The 18,035-nt window shown below is 37.7% G+C and overlaps 1 protein-coding gene across 2 annotated transcripts in view; it reads right to left on the bottom strand.

Annotated features, from left to right (window-relative positions):
- The window catches only part of arid1ab (AT rich interactive domain 1Ab (SWI-like)), a 159,156-nt gene extending 148,385 nt beyond the window's left edge, over nucleotides 1-10,771 (bottom strand). For both annotated transcript variants that reach the window (XM_028818693.2, XM_051919077.1), the window contains exon 1: nucleotides 9,538-10,771. In XM_028818693.2, coding sequence (XP_028674526.2) covers nucleotides 9,538-10,461 — 924 coding nt within the window. In that variant the 5' untranslated portion in view covers nucleotides 10,462-10,771. The remainder of the gene's footprint in view (nucleotides 1-9,537) is intronic.
- Nucleotides 10,772-18,035: the final 7,264 nt, after the last annotated feature.

The following is an 18,035-nucleotide window of genomic DNA, read 5'->3' as shown; positions in this document are numbered from 1 at the left end:
AGTACAGTGTCCTACACAATCCAATAGCAATTGGAAACTGGGAGCAACTCCGATAGGAAGAGATCTGGCAGACCCAAAGGTACAACCCAATGAGAAGACAAGTTTGAGGGTCTGAAGAAAGTCTTATGGACCAATGAATCAAAATCTGAATTCTTCAGTTCATCACACAGGATGTGTGTGTATACACCGTCAAGTTGATGAAAGGATGGTTCCTCAGTATGCGGCTTGGAGACAAAGTCAGAGAGGCAAGATTGTGCTGGTTTAGACATGTGCAAGGAGAGATGCTGGGTATAATGGGAAAAGGGTGCCAAGGATGGAGCTGGCAGAAAAAAGGAAAAGAGCAAGTCCTAAGAAAATGTTTATGGAGGTATTGAGAGAGGACACGCAGGTGGTGGGTGTAACAAAGCAAGATGCAGAGAACAACAAACTTTGGAAAAAGATGATCCGCTGTGACAACCCCTAACGGGAGTAGCAAAAAGAAGTACAGTTGACCACTTGCACAGAGTGACTGGCATTTTGAATTAAAAGGGTTAACAGAGTTTGGCTGTTATATCTACTTTAATGAATCAAACATTTGAATAAAATTTTGTACACTTAATGACTCATTTTTTTATTTGCCATTGTTTATTTGCACTATGCCTTGATTTCCTTAAAAATCAAGTCATTGAACTGTGTGTATTTCCATAAAAAGCGAAAAAAAACCTGAGGTGTCTCAATGTACTACAGATAAAAAGCAAAAAAGTTATCCAAGGACTGTTCAAAGTGATAGAACTTCAAAAATTAAGCATTTCAAACATCTTTCAGAAAGATGGAATGTAAACATGTTCAAAACAATCCATTTTTGAAGGAACACATTTGAAAAGGTATTTATACATGTATATACAGAAAAATAATTTTTCTGTCACAGGTGTCACCGTTATGAGTACAGAGTACACTGAAATTATTACTTCCGTGTGCTAAATCAACCTTACTGACTAGAGTATAAAACAAAACACTTATCTGTTAAACACTTGCACATTGTTTTATTAAAGATCTTATGATTCTTACCATCGCAATGCTGACCTTAAAATGTTGCATATTAAAAGTATCAGTACATCAACACTACAGGTGTAGCATTGTACAAAACTTAATATAGAAATCAACTGTTTTACATTTGCAGCATTGTGCTCACCTTAACAAATACATACTCCACTCATAAATAATGTCCAAGATTTCAGTCCATCCTGCTACCCAGATGAAGGGTAGTAATATTATACTCCAATGCCAGAGCACAGTAGACAGAAATATTTTTTTTAAACCAGCAGTTGTGCTAAGGATTAAACTGCAGAGCATTACTGAATCACATATAATGCCCGTTACACAAAATGTGGGTTCAAATACTCATAGAAAAAAAAAAAAAAATTCAAATATATTCAAATGTAGGTTAAATATTATATGTTCAATTCCATGCATGTTTGTAGTTAATGTGCTTTCATATGCTTCATTAATATTTATTCTGAATTTTCTTGCACTGTGTCTGTAAAGCGTACAGTGCTTAAGAGTCAATCAAGAGTTTGGAAAAAAAAATAGGATTTTCTGTGTACTGAAAGTAACCTGATTAAAAAAAAAAAAAAAACATGAAAACAGGACACTTCACAAGACAAAACCAATGAAAATTACTTAATTACACTCAGTACTTCAGTCCCTTGCAACTTGTCCCCCCTTGCCTTGCCTTCCGCTCCGTTATATGCTATAGTGATCCATGGGTGTAGAAGAAGTGAAGTTCGTGTCCATATACGTTTGTTGTATATTTTATGTTAGTTGATGCACAGTAAGTCTATTTGTGATTCACAAAAGTAGTTACTAAATGGACTAAATGCTCCTCAGACATTTTATTAACAGCAACATAAAAATGTGGTTATTAATTAAAGCTACAGTGCATAAAGCAAGGTGCCAGTCGAGTGCTGTGGTGGGTGTCCAATGATCAAAGAACAACACACAAGATTAAACTAAACAGGATTCTTTATCCCTCTTTTCTGATTCAGCAAAATATACCATACTGTACTTATTTTTCATTGTGCCTTTTAGAAATTGTCTTTTGAAGGCTTGACATGTGCCAGTTAAGGGAGCTAGGGAACTCTTCCTAACATTAAAAATGCTCTTCAAAATAAAAGCTTTTAAAGTCAGAAAATATGGCAGTTATTTCCTATTATGCTTAATGAGAAAAGATTTTCTTTGCTACAATGAATGCAACAGCATATCAGGGGTCTCAGGTTCAAGAGTGAAACGGAACATGATCAGGAGCAAAATGATACTTTAAGGCCCATGGAGAAGCATTTAAAATCTGGTGTTAGTACACCCATCAACCAAAAAGCACAGTATTGCAGCAAAAAAGTCTGTGTTATAAACTATGAATAAAATTAACAATTAAAAATTATAAAAATGTAGATCACGGAAGTGATTTGCAATTATACCTAAAATACAGAAATAATGCGGCACAGCGTGTTTGGAGTAACTAAATTGAAATGAATGTGAGGAAAAATAAAATACTGTTCTTTTACAATTAAATGTCAGCATCTGCCATTGAATAAGAATTTTTTTCACACTGATCTGAATCATATTTGAATATCAATCTGACTAACCTATTATAAATACGCACACACGCCTTACATACACAAGAATACAGTCCCCACCAAAGTTATTGGCACCCCTGGGAAAAATGGGTAAAAACAGTTAATTTATTATTAAAATTAAAAAAAAAATGCAAACACAATCACTTTTTTGGTGAGTTAATCTCACACTGAAAATATGAGTATTCCAACCTTTAAATTAATTTATTTATTAAAAAAATTACTTAACAAAACTACATTGAAGGCACCCCTAGAAATTCTGAAAAAGAAGTGTACATCAAACATTTGCTCCATCTATATCTAACTTTTTTTTATGCTGATCAGATTCAAGCAGTAATCCATGACTCCCTGTGCCAATGGGGTATAAATATGCAGTGGTACAGAAGTCAAATTCCGCTATTGATTCATCAATATAGCAAAGATATGAACATACTATTCAAATGAGGGAAAAGGTGTTTTGGGAATGACTATAAAAATGGCAACTCGCCTGAAAATCCCTCTCTCTACAGTTAGGCCAATAGCAAGTTCAAATCAATTGGAACTTACCAACGCCTGGAACAGGATCCAAGTTTATTTGACCCCATGCACAATGAGGAGGATGGTATAAAGAGAGGTTAAAAAATAATACTAGAATCAATGTTAAAAAAATACAGCAAAACATAGCATCTTAAGGTCACCACTGGACCAAAATTACCTTTCGATGCCACCTCCATGTCAAAAGATTATTTGGAAGGCAAGTCTTTCCTATAATTTAACCAGAGATGTTAGTGCCTACAGTTTGCTTCATGCTACTGGAACATCGATTGGAACTGTGTTCTATGGTCAGATGATACAAAAAAATTGAGATGTTTGGCAACAAACACTCAAGGTGGATTTTCCATAAAAAGGAGGATGGCTATACTGAATGGAATCCAATAAAAGCCAAGAGATGTAAAATTTAAATCTGGCTGGCTCTACAATAATCTACAACTGGGCTGTCATTGGAACTCCCAACAGAACAATGATGCAAAACAAATGTCCAAGTCAACACAAAAAAACTGTCAAAGGAACACAAACACAAACTTCTGCCATGGCTGTCTTAATTCCTGGACCTAAACACCATTAAAAACCTGTAAGGTGAGCTGAAGACAAGAGGAGACCTAGAACCCTGGATGATTTGGTGAGATTCTGCAAAGAAGAATGGTTTCAGATTGTCTATTTTACATTCTTCGACCTTATAAGATGTTAGAGGAGAAGACTCAGTGCCGCTTTATCGGCAGGTTGAACAAAGTATTAAATGCAGGACTGCCAATAATCGTGGCACATGAGGGTTTGTTAAAAAATTAGTTTTGTTTTTTTCTTCTGAATAAATGTACTTCGGTTAAATGTCTGATTTCTCTCATTTCTTCAGTGTGAGATTAAGATAATTCATCAAAAGATGAACTCTGTAACCATTTTTATTCATCTTTCCCAAGGATGCCAATAATGGAAGAGACCATAAAAATACAGAAACACATAGGTTTTTATGATAAATACATATTATCATTTTTATAAAGTTATTATACTGTGTGATATTATACAACTCAGATTCTAAATTTCTTGAAATAATGATCTGCCACTCCATCAGCAAAATAGTGTTGAAAATTATTTTCTTCAAAGTAATTAGTTGTCTGAATTTGTAATTTATGCAACCAACATTTTAGCATGCTAACAGCATTAAAAGATATAGCACACAATACAATAAAGAACTGGGTTTATTTCAGTGAAGAAATTAAATGTTTTAATGCTTAAGCCTTTTCATTCTATATACACCTACATGGAAGAAGCCCATTCTGTACTTTTTCAAAATAGACTTACTCTGACATTGACAGAAACTAGAATAGTTTATTTAGAGAAAACTGTTCTAAAATAACATTTACCCCAACAACACAATAAAATCAAGAGAAAAGTAAAATGTCTGAACCAAAACAGAATAAGGAAATTAAAATACTGATTTTATAAAACCTTTCAGTTAGACATTGGCACATATCCCCATAGGCAATTCCCTACCAAACTTAAGATCATCATGAAGAACTAGATGGAAAAAGTAACTCTTTCTCTGGGGCCACTCAAAATGAAGTTATAAATGTGGCCTTAAATTACCCAAGCCCTAAGTGATGGACACACAACTAGAATCTCTCCTTCACGGGTTTAAAAAAAAAAAACCTGGTAGAAAAACGAACGTGTAAATCTCTTCAAAATTTCCCTTAAGTAATGCTCGGTGTGTATTTGCCAATAAATTTTCCAAAATCTTACCAAGAAAACCAGACCTTCTACCTTATTAATGGCATCAAACTTTTTAAAATTATACCATCTATTGTCTGAAACCCCCATTTCAAATAAGGGGTGAAAAGGGAGCATATGCAAAGGAGGTCAGATTTGGGGTTATTATGGGGATATTTTGCAACTTCTTGCTTTATTCATTTCCATTTATTCTTGGGTGGGTCACAATGCTAATATATATTAAATATACCTATAATTCTAACATAACCACAAAATCCTAAACAACCAACATACATAAATAAAACCATTAAGCTAAAAAAACAATAAAACAAATCAAAAGTCAGAATATAAACTTAGCCATATTGTAGAATTCTCAGACCAGTTTAATCCGATGCAGGGTTGGGAGACCTTTGCTTAGCCCAGAAACACTTGGTGCAATGCAGAAAACATCCCTGGACAGGGCACTAACTCTATTTCAATGAAAAACCAGTTTTCATAAAGAATTCAGATATGGTCAGCTGACAACGAAGAAAAAAAGTAAAAAATTCTTTTTCAATACAACTTGGCTCTACCTGCTAAAAAGGCCTATACTAACTGACTAGATTTACTTTATTAATAAATATTTTTTTCTTTGTATACTTAATATTTTGATAGATTTGAACGGGCACCATAGACACATCTTGTGAATCAAACAACAAAAGAGAGGACCACAGATATCTGTGGCATTTGGAGTAAAAAGGGTAAGAAATATATGAATGAAATTGTGGTGATTCTGCACAATCATATACAAACCTTCATCTAGACAAACTGAAAAATGGGCAGTTTTTCATACTGTACCAGAGACAGTACAGCAGTTAAAAAAAAAATACAAAATTCATTAATGAAATTCTAACAAAGTAAACAAAGAGCTATAAAATAGGATGCACATTATAAAAGAGAAATATAAGAAATAAAACACGAGACAGTTAAAGTGGGACAAGTTCAAGCACATTAATTTTACTTTAGTTCCTTACGAAAATGGCTCCAACTGGTTTATATAGCATATGCACGGTCATGTTAACTGACTTGATACACTTTTCAGCAAATGAAATTACACAAATCAGATATATACGCTTTACCTAATGGAAAATCCGCAAAACATTTTTAAAATGTCGAAGTTGTCAATCCTACTTGATTATATGTAAATATTTAAACTTCGTTCTCTCTTCCTCATGACCATGACTTAGATTGAGCCGTTTCAGGAAATGGTTGGCTGCGTTCTCCCTCTTAAGTAGTTTCATAGTTAACCTTCAAACTATATCCTCCTATTGGATTTCCAAGAGAAAAAGTACTACTAACTTTACAATATAAAATATAAAAATTGTGAAATATACAATTTGATTTATACGGTTTATACAAGTGTTTTAGGTTGGATCCAGTCATACAAATAAAACAGTAAACCCACACTAAAACTACTGAAAACTACTTTACTTTAACACCAGTTCTCATGTCTAAAAGGTAAGAGACTGTTTACATTTGGAATATAAAAGTAAACAAAATACCAGTCAAGAAATGACAAGCAAAAACAAAATACAATATAAAAGATACTTGCTTTTGTCTTTTAAACACAATAACTTGGTTTATTGTGTAGGAGTTCATTGGTAAAACTACAGTGGCTAGATAAACTATTGCCATGTTCCTTTATATAGGTGATGTGAACACAAATGCTTTCATGATTTCAGCCTCCCATATGAGACACTTTTGCCAAGTGGCAATTTTTGCTTGTACTGCAGCAACTTCTTCAGCTAGCTGTCTGTCCGGCATGGTGTGACTGGTGAAGTGTCTTTATTCTTTGAGCATTTTGAAAATACACTATTCCACTTTATTTGCACTGTTTTACTTTTCTCATTTGGAGAACTGTTCCAATTATGTACACTTTCTACTTCAGAGAGGATGGGACTAGACCTCGATCTGCACCATTCTCACCAACTCTAATCCTCAGGTACAATAATGTACGAGGGGGGATCCAAAAATAACCGGAAATAAATAAATAACCTAACAACAACAAAATTCCGGTTATTAACCGGAAATAAATAAATAACCTAACAACAACAAAATTCCGGTTATTTTTGGGTCCCCCCTCGTATTCCTTTGATGATTACCTGCTGTAATCTTTATGAAACATCTTATTTTCGCCCTTCAGTGACATCTTTAGTTAGAAACAGGAAATACAGGTAACACACAGACATAACCATCAAGGCATAATATAATATATATTAATGGTGGAATGGTACAATAGTGAACTGCTGGAATGGTTAGCACAGCTGCCTCACAGCTCGAGCCTCAGGTTCACACATGGGCCAAAGCACTGCCAGTGAGGACTGTTCAGACGAGAGACACTTGAAGACAGGATGAGAAAATGCAAAATCCAGCTTTCTTGTCACATTATAAATACAGCTTTAAACTGAGCAATATAAGGGAATTTGGGGGGGTGTGTGTGTGTGTGTGTGTGTGTGTGGATTAGGTTGAACTGCTGTTTCCTGCTTTGTGGCCTATGCTACTGAGACAGACCCCAGCTTCCCATGACTCTAAAAAGATTAGGAGAGTTAAGTAATAAATTAATGTAAAAATAGTGCAAGGAGTATCACGAGTTCAAGTAAATGGGTTCCTCAATATTGATGGAAAAGTAGTCTGCACTTTACCATCGTTTTATAATTTTGCATTTGTTTAACCCAAGGATTACTGGCAGAATGGCAGTTCATACTTACATTTAACAACAAATTATTCATCCATCCATTTACAAAAGAACTTAGTTATAAAACCCCACTTTTTTTTTTTTTTTTTTACTTTATATCTCCAAAGTGACATTCAAACAAAGCATGTAGGACCATGAAAAATATTCAAAGGATCAATACAGAGAGTCATAGATCACTACCAAGATCCTTTCCCAAAAGGATGCAATATGATATAAAATTAAAATGAAGACTGGCTGATACAGTATTTTAATGTTTGCATAAGAAGCACATAAGTCCCTCTTAAAATTGTTGGTAGACAAAAAAGCTTCATAAACCTCAAAAGGTAAACATTAAAGCTGTGATGTTAGACTGAAAAGAACTACTCCTTACAAAAAAAGCAATCAATAGGGAACAATCAAAACTAAAAATAATAAGGCTGACCCAAAATTAAGAAAGTTATCATGGCTGCCTCTTCAGATTAATAGCTTCCGTATGTACTTGAACCTCCACCCCATTACAGTAAATAATAACTTTAAAAATGTCCTATTTATAAAGCACGAGTAGAAACTATAAAATTCATCATCACTCCTACTATTCAAACTGGTTTCACTTTGTGTGCAGCAGAATTTTAAATATCTAAAAAGCAATACTTTAAAAAATGTGCACAGTGCGTTTCTACAGTTAACATCGTGATAAAGAGCCATGCACTTACATATATTCATTACATTAAAAAAAATAACCAACATGAAATGTCAAGGTGGTCAATTTTTAAATGGTATTCAGAATATCAAAATAGCAAAATTAATGTAACTGATCTTCCATTTAGTTTAGTTTGCAACTGAATAGCGACACTTCAGATTTGGATTTTTTTTCCACGTGACAGGGTGGGAAGCAAAATAAAGGAAATCCTGTTAGCCTTTAAATACGAGTATACTAACATGAGGCTGATTTTTCCCCCTTATCTTGAAAGTGTAAATGTATACGAGCTAATCAGGGATTGTTGTAGCATTACATCAGATGCAATTATAAATGGCCAAGAGCAGAGGATGGGGGAGCCAATCAGATCTAAGCTAGCATGTCAACCTAAGACCAACTGTCTCCTGGCTTTGACAGAAGGATTTTACCTCCATAATTCAAATCCCAAAGCAAAGCAATCTGCAGTTACTCAAATCACTGGCCAATGTTTACTAGCAGGCTGAGGGGAACTCAGCCACAGAAACTCAGGCGCTGAATTAAACATCCCATCGCAAATTTAAAAGAACGGGTCACCCAATCAGCACATACAGTGTTAAAAAAATAACCCACCAACTCAAACCCTTACATTTTCAAACAAATAACTGTTTGGCCAATTTGCGATCAACCGCGTCAAATGAACGAAGGCTCTCGACACGAAGGTATAAGATTTTTTCAGAGAAATAAAAAAAGCTAAAATATGCAAATTTAATTAATCGAGGCTGTTTATTGTTCAACCACCTCGAAGCTTCAGAAGTTTACGCGAGGCACGGCGGTTTAAAAACACAAAGTTACATGGTACGGACAAAATAAGTATTTTCAAAAATCCGAAAAGATCCGATTATTTCAGTCTACCTTTCTCAACACGATTAACTTGAAAAATGGAAGGGAAAGCGTCTTTCTGGTGCCCCGATTAGGCTCCTTAAATGTCGACTCCCCTTTAGACCACCGACCACCTACAAAGGCGCCCGAATTTGACACGAGGGCCCTGGAAACGACGTTAATTTCACCCGATTGAGACCGTTTTTTTCTTCGAGAAATGCAATATGTAGAGATAGAGGGGGAAAAAATGCAAGAGAGGCAGCCATTTTAGAGAGTCTGTGTGTGTGTGAGAGAGAGAGAGAGAGAGAGAGGGAGAGACAGACAATGGCAGGTCCATTGCAAACAGATATCACTCTACACCATTACACAAGCTAAGAGAAGCGGGCACAAGCGTCAAGTATATGTGTACTCAAGTTTACCTGGTTTCTGTTGAGTGGCTGCCCGGTGCTCCCTGGGCTCATTGGCGATGGAAGATGGGTCCTTTGTTGCCAACCCTGGTGGCCCCCACCATACTGGTTGCTGCTACCCATGTCTGCTGCTGGTCCCTTGTTAGCCCCTTCCTGGTTGCTGTAGTCGCTAGGAGGATAGTTCTGGTAGCCCCTGGTCGAGCTAGGAGAGGTTAGAAGCTGGTTGAGGGTCGGTGTGGAGGTGGGCTGCGGGTTGCCCATGCTATACCTCTGATTCTGATTACTGTACGAGGCAGCCATAGCTGTAGTTCCTCCCGCTGGCTGTTGCTTGGCTGGCTGCCCCCCAGCCGCCGGAGGCTGGCTGTTTCGCGGAGAGTTCATACCATATCCTTGGCCAGGGTAGACAGTCCGATTCGGGAATGGGCTGTAGTTGTTAAACTGGTGGTTAGGAAACCCGTGATCGTGCGAATTGGCTGGGTAGGAGTCCATCATGCCGCCTGGCTGCACGGCCGGCCCCGCTGCAGCTGCCATGCCAGGGCTTTGTTGTCCGCCATGTTGATGAAAAGGGGCCCGGCTGTAGTGCGGGCTGTAGCTGTAAGGAGGTGGAGGATAAGCGGCCGAGTGAAGGTGTGCCATCCCTTGGTGGTTATTCCCGTCGGGAGCCCCTGAATCGGTCTGGCTGTTGTTATTATTCGCCCTGGATGGATTCCCGTTGCCGTTCTTCATCTCTGGATCCCCTCCTCCCCCTGCATTCCCAGCGTCGGCCCCGTCCTGCAGATCTTTCTGGCCCGGGGATCCGCTTTCCGGTCCCGGTTCCTTGTTTTCTTGCTGCTTTTCCACCGGTACCGACTCCTCTTGCGGGTCCCGATCCGTTTTTTTCAGTTCGGAAGGCGGGCTGGTGTTCAGAGCGGCGGCGCTGGCGACCTGAGCGGCCATGATCCCTCTCTCTCTCTTTCACAGCGAGTCAGGCACAATCAAACACTCAATAGCATTGAATATAAATACAATTGTTTATAACAATTTACCCGTGTCCCCGACTCATTCCCCCCTGACACCGGACCGAATCCGGGCTCCGACTCCGGCTCCGACTCGAATTAAAAGTTAGTGGAAAAAAATAAATAAAAATCCCGGGAATGAAATTAACCGACACGGAATGTGGGGGGGCTTCTGTTAGAGAACGAGACTGAGAGCGAGAAACTGATCAAACCAGCACGAGGCTCCGCGAGACACAGCCATTTTACTGAGGCGCGTGGCAACACGCAAAAGGCGGACTGGACTACTGACCCCGGGCAGGAATGGCTCCAGGAATGGACTTTTTTTTCCTCATTCTATCTGCGAAGGAGATTGCAAAAATAATGTAATACGAGCAGAGGTTAAAAAAGAACTTAGCCACAGTAAGTGTGAGTGAGCGATTCAGATCAGTTTCTGCGACTGGGACTTTTTTAGGCGTTTTAAACGCGGGCATTTTAACTTCGCATTGTCATCAAATATAGAAATGAAAATAGGAAGAAAAAAATGAGTGCGATTGTCACATTAATTTTTTTAGCTGGTGGAGGGGTTTACTGAAACCCACATGCAACAAATTAAATAAAACATACGTTTTATTATTATTTTTTTATTTGTTTGTTTGGAAGCTTAGGCGTTGGCGTTATTAATTATTATTGTTTATCTACCCAAAGCCTCTACCCATGACGACTAAAAGATCATACTGTATAAATATGACATTTCCTTTTATTAAACAAAAATAAAAAAACAATCATTTGTTACATTTGAGGCCTAGGCGTTGGCTTGATTGATTTTTTTTTTGTTTTTTGAACGTTCGTTATTTTGTTATAAATACACATTAATAATAAGTCTCCACTCAGAATGAATAGGGGGCATTTGCATGGCAGCTATTATAACTGTACATCAGGCAAAAGCTTCAAAAGCATAACTGCGCTTCCAAAATTATGGAAACATTTAGATCGTCACCAGAGCGAACAGGAAGGCTGGTAACGTAATTACCCTTGCTCGATGTGACGTTCATTATGTTAAAAAGGAACGGCTAAACAAGAGCAGGAGCACGGCCATCGGGTACATAGGAACACACATAAAATAACAGCCCTAGAGAGGAGGAGGAGGAGAAGGAGAAGAAGAAGGGAAAGGAGGAAAGTAGGGGGTTGGACGGCGAGAGCAGGAAGTGCTTCGGCCCAGCCACAGCGAACACTCCCTCTCAAGAAAAACAGTACTTGATTATTAATATTTTGTATTGTTACTTATACATCGGTGGCGTTTGTGAATCTCCAGTGCCGGTTCAAAAATTAAATAAATAAAAGCATGCTTCCCTCGCTCCCACCTCCCCACCCCCTCCGATCTGCCGCTTGCTGAATCTTCAGCAGCTTCACTGGTCTGTAGGAGGCAGAAGTTTGTTTTCCAAGCGCGGAGGGGGGATGGGCGATTCAGCAGCAGTTTTGCAACCTAGCCTATTTAAGAGGCAATGCAGGACCAACCTGGTGTCTTCAATACAACTCTCCTCCAGTGATCGCTGGGGTGATTTGGGGGGCTAATGCTGCTTGATTTAAACGTTTGCTTAAAAAAAGAAAAAAAAAACAAACTTATGCATTTTCACATTTCATTTTGTTCCCATGGATTGGGACCAGATTTTGTGCAGGAAATTACACCCTTATGATAAAGAGTAAACCAATAGCAGGCTTCAGCAAAAATGATCAGAAGGTCTACATGCTACATCGCCCCTCCTCGTGGGGCTAGTACAGCTCGAATTGAACGCTTGCTTAAAAAAAGAAAACACTTGTGCTTTTTCACATTTCATTTTGTTCGCATGGAATGGGAAATTCATTTGAAAGGATTGTTCCTTGTGTACTTCAACATTTTTAGCATTGTTTCTCAAAATATAGTCTTTCATTTTAAGATTCTTTTTTTCTGCCTTGGGTATTTAGACCCTAGTTAAATTCCCAGATGGGGTGCCTTCTGTGTGAACTCTGTATGTTCTTACTTGGTGTGGATCTCTGCCAGGGATTGTAATTTCACCATACAGTTCAACAACATGCTGTGCGATTGATTGGCAAATCAAAATAGGCCTACTGAGAGTCAGCATGCTCAGCGTAAGAAATGTGGCCATATAGCTAACGCAAGTTCTTCTTAAATCTCCAGGTTACAGGTTCAGTCCCTGTCCCTGACTGAATATGCAATTTTAAGAAAGTTACTTTAAAGAAATACTCCACCCAAAAATGTTATTGTAGCGCCTGTGCCAAATGCCGGAATGGATCCTTTGCTCTTTACCTGGCTCTTTTAGGTGGCTTGCCATCCTTAAGAGGTCTGGGCGCCATTGCCACTCTAATGTTACATTTCATACAGGTCAGGGTTCAAATGTCACATGTTTATTTTTGCTCAAATTTTTTGTTAATGTTGATTACTTAGTTTCCATATGTCAGTGTGTCTGCTGCTATGTTTATCTGTGTTTTGTGGATGGTCCTCCAAGAGGCGGAGCCACCTGCCCGTCTCCACAAGAGACTTCCCTCAAGTCCTATAAAGGCTGAGGAAAACCCACAGTCCCTTTTTCATTAGGTGAATGGTGAATCCTTCTGTGTTTTTACTATTTTGATAATTACTGATTTTCTGCCTTATTATGACCTTTTACTCTGTTTTTTGACTTTGCCTGTTGGATTGAGTTTTGGAACAATATTGCATATTGTAAATTCTTTGCCTTCTGTGTCTTTTGTGCTCCAATAGCTTATTTTGTTACATGCATTTTTGGTGATAATAAATCTTTTTATTTATAAAGATTCCATGTTTGCCCTTTTTTGACTAGGTGGTGTTTGATGCCTCCCCTCTGCCATGGAAAGTTTTGGAGATATTTTGGGACTTTGTGCATAGAACCTCTCTAAATCTTAACAACAGAATGGAATTTTGTTTTTGACATTGCAGGATTGATGTTGCTTTAGGTGTCCCTGCCGCTGGTGATGGAATGTCATCTCATACTATGGGTGACTCACCCCAGGTTGATGCAACTTGTCAATGTCATTACGTAGCTCTCACTTCAAAGTCACTGTCCCCAACGAACACTTCTAACTTCTTGAAAATGCACACAACACTTTGTAAAGGCAGGGTGGTCTTTGTTTCTACTGTGGTCAAGAGGCCTGTGACAAAACAACATCAGCAGTCTTGAGTGCTTTGCTGTTAGGTTGCACAGCAGGGATATTGTGTGTTGCATTGTCAAATGGTGTAGCCAAGCCAGAGTGCTGCACAGTGCTGCGCTGTTAAACACTGCCCTTCTGTGTGGCGATTTGTCAATTATAAGTAAGTAGGTAATCCTACAGTACTTGTGTTGATCTGAAGATATACTGTTCTCTTGGCTGTTTACGTTCACTGAACTGACACTGACAACAGCATCTCCAGATCAGATGTAATGCCTCTGCAAACTGCCTCATCCTTTTGCCTGCACAGTTTTATCACCAGCCCTACTTCACACTGCTCACCTGGGATCAGTGATAACATGGTCTGCCACACTTTTTCCCATCTCCATGAACTGGAACCTTTGACTGGTGTCCATCCACCCAGGCCAATGGACTATAGCAGATGGAAAATAATTTCTGTAGCTGCAGAGGTAGCAGTCCCTCAGCTGTCTTCCTTCCTGTACTGATGTTGCAAACAGCCTTGAGACTCTCCAGCAACTCCTCCAAAGAGCCAAGCAGGTCATGACACTCTCCTCTACTAATGTACAGTAGCTCTGAGTTCCTGACTGGATCCTTTACTCTTTACATGTCTTTTTAGGTGTCTAGCTACTTTTTAAGTTGAAGACCTACCTTTCATTATTATTTGTTGGTCAAGAGTCCTGTCTTCAGTTCAAAAAGTCATGAGTCTATAGGTTTCCTGTTTATGTTGAAGTGTGCCCACTGCTAATTCAGAAAGTAATTATTTAAGAATATTTTAGCAACAAAGCATTTGTTTTGCAGGTTTTGGGCAAGTGACTGGATAACAAACACATGGATTATGTGACACAAACAACGTCAGAGTATTTTTTTTTTCTTTTTTCCGTGTCGAAACTGGTCGCTATTTACTTTTGCTATGTCATAAACCTCTCTATCCATTCTGCATTCTGCATGAAAACATGAGATTAAAAATTTTTTTTTGACCACGACTACAAGGTACATTTGGTAAAGTGACATATAAAAAATAATCATTTTTGGGTGGAAGATTCCTTTAAAGCCAATGGCATATTATGTGACTTGTAGTTGTTGGGTGTATTGCTGACTGCATTTGCTAATCTCGTCACAAGGCCATGTCATTTTAAACAACTGAAAATCGCTGGGCATGTCAAATTTAGTGGCTGTGTGTGGACATTCCAGCACAGTCATGCTTGCCCCTGTCTAAAACAACCAATAACATTCTGCCTGATGCAGCTGGTGATTTACGAAGTGTTAATAGGTACAACAAGTTCAGCCACAATCTCAGCCCTTTTTTGTCTTTTTTCCCATTCTGTTGGGTTATGAAAAACACAAGACATCAGACAAATGACCTTTTTATTCTGTTTGTGATGCCCAAAACATGTGCATTCTTTATTCCTCGTCACTGCATTATATGCATTGTATGTCTGGGTGAGCATTCATTGGTTGTTATCTCTCGTGCACACAGAGGTCATCCCTACAACTAAAGACAAAATCAAACTCAGAGCCAGCCGTGGACTAGTTGGAGTAAGTCACTGGGTATGTATGATCTGTTGCTACCAGGGTAGGCTCCAGCTTCCGGCAGCTCAGTACTGGATAATGAGTTTCAAAAAATGAATTCACATATGCCACCAATTTCTTATGCATTGTTAATTTAAATTGATTTTTTAATCAATCTTTATTTTACATTGTGTTGCAGTTGGCCTTTACTGTTGTTACTTTGACCAAATCAATCCTTTAGTTTGTAAAAATGATTTAAGTCCTGGCTGAAGATTCACCAGTTCAGTCTGGTATAAGCTTTCCAGAGGTGTTACTTAGGCTGTTTGTGTTGTAAATGTTAGTTGGTGTCACTGCTGCTTTGCCAATCTACAGATCCAGTAATGAACTACGCATTAGAGCTGCAATGTCAGACTATGATGCAACTAGCCAGTATGCTCTTTATTGTGCATCTGTGCAGATCTGAGTTAACAGACTGACTTTCCTCAAAAAGTGAACACTGTGTAGTATTCTTAACAAGACTTAATATGTTGAGGGCCCCATTGATGTTGACCCAGATGAACGTTTAGTTAGTCAATCTTTTTCAGCAACTACAGTAAACAAGTGATGACTGAAGTAATCCTTTTGCATTGTCTCAAACTCCACACACCCCAGCAATAAATTGCTTGTCCCCCTGTCCCAGATGCAGAACTAGCGGACCTACAGTATAAAAAGTTTTACACCCACAATTATACTAATAACTCCCATCTGCTAAACCTGTGACAAGGAATCTGTTGTGTACATACAACTTACATTACCAATCAGTTTGCACTACTGATTCAATCCTACAGACCATCTTTAGCTAAGTTATTAGTATTTTATTGTTGTTATTTCTTCTGTCTGAAGCGTATTGCATTTTTAGATATGATATTTATTTTTAATTTAATACTGTTGCAGGTAAGAAAGACACAATTTTCAATGTATGGTAGGTATTTAATGAAAGGAAGACAGAAGTTTTGAGGTTAATCAGTCAAACTCACTAATCATGGTGCTAGGGAGTAGCAAAGTGTTGTATGTTAATGCAAGTAAGAATTTCATTATATACACAAGACATCAGAGAGCAACTGGAAGACGAGGACATAGTCAAAAAACTGTAGCAAGGGTCAGAACCAGGAGAATAACTATAAGTAACCTAAGCCAAGAATCGTGTGGCAAATTCAAAGTCAGAAGGAGTGCAGAGAGTTCAAAAACCAAAGAAACACATTTTTTTCAGAAAGGTTTGAAGGGTTATTGAATCTGTGTAATCAGATAGGGAAGCATTCCCCTGGATGACCTTTTATTCCATCACGTTGTGAGTGACAGGCCATGACCTCTAAGAACATCCCCATTCAGGGACAGTCCTAGCAACAGGTATCAACAATAGCACCATCAGAATAGCAGCAATATAACAGCCCAAACCACAAATCAAAATTAAAACTATAACTATTTTTATACCTTAGGGTATAAAATCCCTCAACAGAAGCAAACGATATTCAAAATAGGAGACACACTCAAACACACACCCACACACACACATACATACAATATATGTGTGTGTGTTTTGACAGGATTGTGGCCATAAGTTTGTGTGTATATAATAGATAATATATATTTTGTGTGGTATTTTCTGTCATTTTGTCATTGCATTGGTAATATTCCGAATGGCAGATTCCTAAGAACCTATAGTAATATCTGAGATTTGAAGGTCAGTAGGGCTCTGTTTTCATGTACACTGACACATAATTTACTGTATTATTTGTGGAACATTTTTTTTGAACATTTGTTAATTATTATCTTTATTTATCTTTCGTATTTGCCTTGCTGTCTTAACTAAACAATTGAGTAATAGTAATAGCTGGTATCAGCCTTACCAATTTCATTTATAGCTAAAAAGAAAAACTATTATTGTATGTCTTCTTATTTTCATTTTGTTTAGGCTGGAAACATTCAACTACTTTGTCTTTTACTAATAATAATAAGTTACACAGAGCCTCAAAACATTTTTTTTACTTTCTGGCATCAAATCCCAAAAATTATTTATCCTTCTCTTTGCAAAAATAAATTGCATCATGCATATTTGAAAAAGAGTGGATGAATATTTCCTTCCTGTATGTAGAACTCTGCATTTATTTGAATTTAACTTAATTTTCCACATGTTGTCCCAAAATGTTCTTAAAATTATGTCTGTAGAAGTTTTGCAAGTTCAGTGGTATCTGTTAACTAAATTTCAAAGACTTGATTGTTATAATACTTTTAAAGTGCTTAATCTATATTAAAAAGAGAGAAGCAGTTTCAGTACGGGACCCTGAGGGACCCTGCTATTGACATTAATTCAGTTAAGAATCATTTCCATGTAACCTGTTGTTATTTCTTTAAACTATTTTTGCACCCTTTTGCACTCCTTTCACTAATTGTCTGCAGCATGATTAGTAACTCATTTTTTATGTAAGCAAACCATTATTGGAGGTAAAGTTGCACAATATTTAATGTTTTGTTACTATCAAATGCTTTTGTTGCTTCCTGAAAAAAAGAGTCTAGAGTAATAGTAAAACAGGATCTTGGGTCTAAAGCCATCTTTACCATCTACTGCATTCCATAGCCACATTTGTATCCTGTCTTGTATTATGTCTTGTATAACTGCTTCCATGAATTCACTTGTGGCACAAGTCAACTGGACTTTAATAAAAACAGGTTCAGTACAGTCTTTGTTTTATTTTTAAATTTATATTGGTACAATGTTGGCCACCTTCTAGTCTTCAGGTACTTGTGTTTGTAGTGACTTGCAAAAAAGTAACTTTTCACAATATTTTGAAAATAATCAGTGGTCATCTC

Source organism: Erpetoichthys calabaricus, chromosome 14, assembly GCF_900747795.2.
Source record: "Erpetoichthys calabaricus chromosome 14, fErpCal1.3, whole genome shotgun sequence".
Classification (NCBI taxonomy): domain Eukaryota; kingdom Metazoa; phylum Chordata; class Cladistia; order Polypteriformes; family Polypteridae; genus Erpetoichthys; species Erpetoichthys calabaricus.
This window is presented reverse-complemented; position numbering and strand designations above follow the sequence as displayed.